The sequence below is a fragment of the Drosophila ananassae genome, chromosome 2R, assembly GCF_017639315.1.
Source record: "Drosophila ananassae strain 14024-0371.13 chromosome 2R, ASM1763931v2, whole genome shotgun sequence".
Taxonomy (NCBI): domain Eukaryota; kingdom Metazoa; phylum Arthropoda; class Insecta; order Diptera; family Drosophilidae; genus Drosophila; species Drosophila ananassae.
The window spans coordinates 7670126-7677896 of NC_057928.1; the positions used below are offsets into that span (position 1 = coordinate 7670126).

The 7771-nt window shown below is 54.4% G+C and overlaps 1 protein-coding gene across 1 annotated transcript in view; it reads right to left on the reverse strand.

Moving 5' to 3' along the window:
• Window positions 1–812: 812 nt before the first annotated feature.
• Window positions 813–7771, reverse strand: part of LOC6493709 (chromodomain-helicase-DNA-binding protein Mi-2 homolog) — a 28645-nt gene continuing 21686 nt past the window's right edge. Inside the window, exons 2-6 of the mRNA XM_001958245.4 lie at window positions 7366–7442; window positions 7007–7250; window positions 2539–6944; window positions 1448–2480; window positions 813–1383 (exon numbers count right to left, since the gene is read on the reverse strand). Coding sequence (XP_001958281.2) covers window positions 1244–1383; window positions 1448–2480; window positions 2539–6944; window positions 7007–7250; window positions 7366–7442 — 5900 coding nt within the window. The 3' untranslated portion in view covers window positions 813–1243. The remainder of the gene's footprint in view (window positions 1384–1447; window positions 2481–2538; window positions 6945–7006; window positions 7251–7365; window positions 7443–7771) is intronic.

Consider the following 7771-nt stretch of genomic DNA (forward strand, 5'->3'; position numbering starts at 1 on the left):
GTTCAAATTTTGTATCTTCCTTGATGGAAAAGTGTGCATAAGTCGGCCAATATTTGACAGATCCTGGAATGTTATACCTTCCCGAGCATAGAACTCCTAGTAGCATCATTTTCAATCAAAATCTGCCCAACTAAATTTTGACCCATTTTTCGATATTTTTGTAAGGGTCATGATCATGATTTTGGCCAAAATATGGGACAAATTTTTTTTGTGCGGTTTTCCCGATCATTTGATGCAGATCGACGGGGAAAAGTTCTCTGATTCATAGTTCGTATTTGGATTTTTAATCGGTTACCAGATAGTTACAATATTTACTAAAAAGTGGGTCAAAAGCTAAGAGTTTGGCCAAAAAAAACAATATCGAAAATCTTGATTCAATTCTGTAACTTTCTTGATGGAAAAGTGTGCGGCCAATATTTGACAGATCCAGGAATGTTGTACCTCCCGAAAATCTGGCCAACTAAATTTTGATCCATTTTTCGATATTTTTTTAACCATCATGATTTTGGCCACTTTTTTTTTGTGATTTTTTCTTTTGATGTAGTTTGAAGAAGGATCACCGATTCATAAATGGTATCCAGATTTTAAATCGGTCTCCAAAAACTAAAAAGTGTATTATTGTTTATACTATTGTTTTTTGACCAAATAAGAAAATACTGGAACTGCTGTTCCAATTATTCAATTTTCGAGATGAAAATTGAGACCGAGTCGAGACTTCGAGTACTACCATTAAACATAAAAAAATGGCTCATCTGACCCATTTATCGGAGTTTTTTTCCAAGAAGGCCTCTTTCCAAACGCCCCATTAAATACTCTACACATTTTTTGCAATGGAATTCAATACATTTATATATTGTATCTAGATTTTGTAATCACATAAGTAAATAGGTAAGTAAATAAGAATTATTTTAGGTCTGTTAGTTGGCCGCGAGCTCCTTGCTTCAGTCCCCGGGATGTGCCCCATAGCAGAAGCAGAATTCCGGGAAGGGAAGCAAGGACCTGCCGTTCGCCAAGCGTCATATGTGTTGGAAAGTTGTTATTTGTGTGAACGCGATGTCGCCATGGAGGTATGGTTTCTCTTTATCTGGAGGGGATTTCATTGCAAATGATTATGATAAATATTAGAGAGTGGGTGGGGGTGTGGTGTGCAGGTGTCTTCGTGTGAGAGTTTAAATTCTTAACTTGAGTAAAAGTATATTTGCATGGAATACGAATGCGCTTATCATAGATATTGAGGAGGTGCCTAGGCGCCGGCGTTATTCGATAGCTGGCCGGGCACCGAGAACTGTGGCCGGAAGCTGGCGAAGTTGCCAGCCGGTCCGCCGGTGAATGCGGGCAGTGTCGTGCCCTGGAATCCAGCCGGAAATTGTGCCATTAATTGAGCTGCAAAATAAAAATTACAAAAATTAATATATATTTAAATGAAAAAAGTAAGATTTAAACTCACCTGCATTGGAGGCATTGCCGGCGGTGGCCGCCAAGCGAGAGAGAATCGATCGCTCCGACATTTGGAGACGCTGGGCCACGGGCGGGATGCGGGCGAGGGTGGCAGGCAGCCGGGAGACGTCGCTCTTCATGTCCGACAGCAGCTCCTCCAGCTGGTTCAGCACCTTGTGCAGCACAGCGTTGGCTGGCTTGTTGCCCGCCAGCGACTCCTTGCTGAGATGTTGATGGGACTCGGCCAGGCACTCCACCTCGGCGAAGCGAGCGTTCAGCGACATAGCCGGGTGGCTTGGGTCCTGGGCGAGATTCAAGTAAGCCGCCCGTCGCAGCTGCTCCTCGATGACCAGGGCCTGCTCCAAGAGCTTGAAGCGTCGGGCCAGGAATTTGTTCTTTATCTCCAGGAAGTTGCCCTTGCCCACGTCCATCTTGAAGGGCTCGTTGATGATGGCGAAGCGGATGTCGTTCTGGATGTCCTGCCAGCGCCCGTATCCGTGGGTCACAATGCCGGCCAAGAGCCAGTAGTCGTGGCGCCGGTGCCAGATTTCGTATTCGCGTCCAGGCACCGCGGCCTTCTCCTCGTTCAGCCACAAGGTGTGCAGCTCGGTGAAGCCGCCGTCGGCGATGTTGAACATGAACTTGCGCTTCAGCACCTCGAGACTGTCCTCCACTCCCTTGCCGGCTGCTCCGGTGGTACCAGCAGCAGCGGCGGCGGCAGCGGCAGCAGCCTTGTGATCCTTGGGGGAGCTGGCGTTGGGCTTCTCCAATTCTCCGTCCTCCTTGACAATCATGACGTCGTCATCGTCATCGTCAATGGGTATGGGCTTCTTGTCCTCGAGCTTTTCCTTCTCCTTTTCCTTGTCGTCCTCTTCGGCCTTGGGCTCGTCCTTAAGCTCGGTGTCCTTGGCCTCCTCCTTGGGCTCTGTTTTGGCCACCTCGGCCTTGACCTCTGCCTCGCTGGGCTTTGTATCGACAGCGGCATCCTCTGCAGACTGCTCCTGCTTGACGTCCGTTGGCTTCTTGTCCTCCTCAGCCTCTTGCTAGAAATGGAATGGGAATAAGTAACTTAATCAATACATGGATCTTACTGACTCCTACCTCTTGCTCCTGCTTCACATCGCTCTTTTCCGATGAGGTCTTCTCCTTCTCGTCCTTGTCCTTATCCTCGCCCTTGTCTGAAGCTGGTGCCGGACTGGGTGCCGCGCTGGTGGCCGGGGTGGCACTGTTGCTAGTGGTGGCGCTCTTGTCCACTTCAGCCTTGCCCGCAGCCGGAGCTGCTTCCAGAGATGATGCCTCCTGCTTGGCCATGGCCCGCACGGGCTCGCAGGGCTTTAGGATCAGCTCCGGCATACTGTAGTAGCCGTTGATGTGCTCGAACTCCTGCACCTTCTTGCGAATGAGAGACATGACGCCAATCCGGGTGAGAACGTGCTGGCGCGACAGTCCCTCGCGCGGAACTCCGTCGGCAAAGGTCTCGGCATTATCGGCACCGGGTTCGCACAGATGACGCATGAAGAGGGACACGTAGGCCTTGAAGTTGCGCTCGGACTTGCCGCGGAGATCTCGCACCAGCCACTGAGAATTGAAGGCATCCTGCGGCGGCATGCCGTACCGCATGATGGCGTTGAGGAAGCTCTTGCGCTGGCGGGCATTGAAACCCAGCACCTCGATGTTACCACCCACGCGAGCCAACAGGGGAGGAAGGGGGCGGTCGTCGCGGCGCTCCAAGCGGCGCTTGGCCTTCCGTTCGCCACCGTTCTGGTCGTCGAAGTCGTCATCGCCGCCATCCTCGTCAGAGCCAGCCGAGTACTCAGAGTTGTACTCGCTGCCGTTGTCCTGCCAGTTGGAGTCATCGCGGGTGGTGTCGGCGGCCACAACGCCGCCATCCGTGTAGTTCACCTGCTTGCGGACACGCTTGCCCTTGCCCAGACTGCGACCCACATCCTCCTGGTGCTGCTCGTAGTGGTGGCGCAGCAACTTCACCCAGTAGGCCGGATCCGAGTTCTCGGCATCCTGTTTTATGATCTCAGTCTCCTCTTCCTCCTCCTCCTCCTTGGTGGCGTAGGAGGCCACCTTGAACGAGGACAGATACTCGTTGGCCCACGACTCCTTCTCCTCGATACCGCGATTGGTACGATCGAGGAGCTCGGCCACTGCCTTGTCGTCGTAGTGAATGGCCTCCTCCTTGTCGTCCTCCTTGAAGAGATCCTCGGTACCGAAGCGCAGAATGTCGTCCAGTTCCTGCTTGGTGAAGTTGGCACCCTTGCCGCCCATTCCCGGTCGCACCACCAAGTGGGTAAGCATCATTTTGCGCTTGGCCACCTGGGTGACACGCTCCTCCACCGAGTTCCTGGTCACGAAGCGGTATATCATCACCTTGTTGGCCTGGCCGATACGATGGGCGCGGGAGAAGGCCTGGATGTCGTTGTGCGGATTCCAGTCAGAGTCATAGATGATGACGGTGTCGGCGGTGGCCAAGTTAATGCCCAAACCACCGGCTCGGGTGGACAGCAGAAAGACAAACTGTTGAGCTCCCGGAGCGTTGAATCGATCGATAGCCTCCTGACGCACTGTTCCGGTGATGCCACCATCTATGCGCTCGTACTTGTACTGTTCGCCTTCGAGGAAGTCCTCGAGGATGTCCAGCATCTTGGTCATCTGGGAGAAGATCAGCACTCGGTGGTTCTGCGACTTCAGTTGCTTCAGCATCTTGGAGAGCAGGACCAGCTTGCCGGCGGCCTTGGTCAGGGAGTTGATCTCGTAGAGACCACCGGCAGAGGTGGGTGCCTCCTCGGCGGCCGACGGGAAGAGGTACGGATGGTTGCAGCACTTCTTCAGGTCCATCATGATGTTGATCAGCGAGCAGGAGCCGCCGCCGCTCTTGGAGTTCAGGGCCTCGTAGTTCTTGGTGAGGATGAACTTGTAGAACTTCTTCTGCATGGCCGAGAGCTCCACACGCACAATGAACTCCGACTTGGAGGGCATGTTCTTGAGAACGTCGGTCTTGAGACGACGCAGCATGTGAGGGCCGAGCATCTCATGCAGGCGCTTCACCTGCTCCTCCTTGGACACGTCCGCAAACTCGCCCTGGAAGGCCTGAAGGTCGTTGAACTTGTCCCGACTGAGGAAGTTCAGGAGATGGAACAACTCCTCAAGGTTGTTCTGTAGCGGGGTGCCGGTGAGGAGCAGCTTGTAGGCGATGGCATAGCTGTTCAGGATGCGGAAGAACTTGCTCTGGTTGCTCTTCAGACGATGCGCCTCGTCCACCACCAGCACGGCCCAGTCGATGCTGCCCAGGCAGGCGGCATCCATTGAAATGAGCTCGTAGCTGGTCAGGAGGACATTGAACTTGTACTGGGTGGTCCGCAGGCGGGACACTTTGCTGCCACGGATGGCGCCCTCCTCGAAGCTCAGTTCGTTTTCGCGGATCACCGCCCGGGAGTCCTTGTCGCCAATGTAGGTGATGCAGTAGAAATCGGGTGCCCATAGCTCGAACTCACGCTCCCAGTTCACCAGCGTGGACAGGGGCACGGCCACGAGGAATGGTCCGCGGCAGTGGCCCTCCTTGTAGAGCGAATAGAGGAAGGTGACCGTCTGGATGGTCTTGCCCAGACCCATCTCGTCGGCCAGGATGGTGTCGATGCCCTGGCCCCAGCTGTAGCGCAACCAGTTGATGCCCTCGATCTGGTAGGGATGCAGCTGCATGCCAGTTCCCTCCAGGAAGGCCGGCTGACCCTCGTACTTCTTCTTCAGATCGGTGGTGGGCTTCTCCGGCGGCGGAGTGTAGTGCTTCACCGGCCGGTCCTCGTCGTCCTCGGCCTTGAGCTTGGAGCGGCGTCCCTTCTTGCTCTTCTTGCTGCTGGACCGGGTGTTCTCCGAGGTGCACACGGCGCGCAGGTCCTGGTAGTAGTCGATGGCCTGGCGCAGACCGGGAATGTCGTCGCCCTCCTCTTCCCAAGTGGACTTGTCGTAGGGCAGCTCTCGCCACTTCACCAGATACATGGTGCTGCCATCCCGGGCCGTCCGGTGGTTGATCACCCGCTGGACGATGAGCCACTCCGGCTTGACGCCGTTCTTGTAGAAGCGCTCCTCCAGATCGTCGGCGTCGTCATCGGCCTTCATGCCCACCTTGTCCTTGTGGCGCTGGATGCGCTTGTAGCGAGTGTCGGCCTCGTCGAGGGACTCCTCGAACTTGGGCGGCTCCTCCATGTCGTACTTGCGTTGGAAGGAGCGGATCATTAGCGGATGATGGACATCCAGCTGGACTTCGGACACCCACTCGCAGTGCCAGTAGGACATGTTGTGCCATTTGATGAAGTATTCGCGGATCCGGGTGTTGCTGCTCTTGGATCCCTTCGAGGTGCTGGGCCCGTCGGCATCGGTGCGCACGGCCCACCGCCAGGTTATGATCTTCTCGGCCTTTCCGGTCAGCGGCGGGCAGCTGCAGCGCGGGCAGCGCCAGTCCCCGTCCGGAATGGTGTCCAGCGGCGGATTGAGACAGAAGGTGTGGTAAGCCGAGGGGCAGGAGTCGCAGCAGAGCAGCTCACCGCCATCCTTGCAAACGCGGCAGAACTCCTGGTGCTCGTCATCGTCCTCCTCCTCGGCAGCTCCGCCATCGGCCTCGCAGTGCGGGCAGGACCACTTGCCCTCTGGCGGCTCGTCCAGTTCCGGCTCCAGGCACACCAAGTGGTAGGCCCGCGGACAGGTGTCGCACAAGATGATCTCGCCGCCCTGCTGGCACACCTCACAGTAGTCCTGGTGCTCGTGCTCCCCGTCCTCGCCCTCCGGGAAGTTCTTCGTCTTCTTTAGCTTGTTCTTCTTCTTGAACTTGTTGCCGATCTTGGTCTTGGCCTTCTTGCGCACCACCGGAGCCCCGGATCCGTCGTCCTGAGCAGCCGGAGCGGCGGCCTCCGTCTTGGCGGGAGCCTCCTTCTCGTCGGCACTGTCGTCCGACTTCTGCAACATGCGTTCAAACTCCAGATCCGAGTCCCGTTCGGAGGCGCCGCTGGCATCCTGCTCATCGTCGGAGCTATCGCGCTTCCGCTTGCCCAGCTTGATCTTCAGGGTGGGCACCTTGCCCGAGGGTCGGCGTCCCTTCTTGCCGCGACTGCTTCGCTTTCGACGCGGCTTCTTCTCCTCCTCCTCCTCCTCTTCCTCCTCCTCGGCAGCCTCCTCGTAGATATCATCCGGCTTCTCGTTTCGCGACGACCGCGAGGATCGTGGCTCTTCCGCTTCCTGATCGGCCTGACCCGCGGATCCGGATCCAGCAGCACCTCCCTCTTGCTGGATGTGCGGGTTGCTCTCGCAGAACTCGCGCCACTTGGCCGCCACCAGCATCATCAGCTTGGGGGCAGCGATCTTGGGATTCTCTTTCTGGAGAATAGGACGCACGTGCTGCATGAACGACTTGTAGGTGGTGAGGCTCTGCAGCTCCTCCTCACTGTACTCGATCTCCACGTCGCACACACTGAAGGCCGAGCAGACATCCTCCACAGATGGCATTCCTTAAGGGGAAATAGAAGGTGTCATGGGTTAGGATCACCTGGTAGTTGGGTAACTAGCTTACCTGATGATGCCGACTCCTTCTCCTTGGCGGCCTGCTTCTCCTCCTTGCGCTTGCGTCCGCGCTTCGAGGTGCTGGCGTACTCCACCTCCTCATCGTGCTGGACAAAGTCGCTGTCCTCCTCGCTCTCGTTCTTCTTGCGCTTCTTTTTCTTGCGGCCCTTCTCCTCGCCCTTGCGGGTCTTGCGCTTCTTGCCCTTCTTCTTCTTGCGATTGTCCTCGGGATCGTAATCGTCATCCTCGTCATTCTATCGAGGATTCAAGAGTTAGAGCATTTTATTGGAGCATCAGGAAATAAGAGAATATGGAGAACCTGTCTAGTTAGTTGACTTCCAAGGACCTTCTGCAAGGATCTCTACTTACATTCGGTTTCAGTGGCGCATCGGAATCATTGGACAGCTCCGCCACTTGTGCATTGTCCTCCTGAGCCTCTTCCTCTTCTAAATGGTTAAAAAAAATTATGTAATTTTCTGGATTAGTGGAGGTCCTTCAAAAAGGATCGCTTTTAAAAAGCGAAGGTACTACCCGCTGGTCATGTTCGAAGTTCGATGGTCTCATAATATTTAATTCTATTTTTATGGGAAAAATAAAAAAAAAAGTGAAATAAAAAACAAATGCATTTTTTTTTCGATTCAATATTTTATTTGATTCTATTTTTTTTTTGTTTTTTTTTTTGTTAAGTTTTCTTTTCTTCTTCTTCGTCTCTGCTTTTTTTTTTCTCCTTCTGTTGTTGGTTGTTGTTGTTGTTGTTGTCTTAAGATTACTAGTA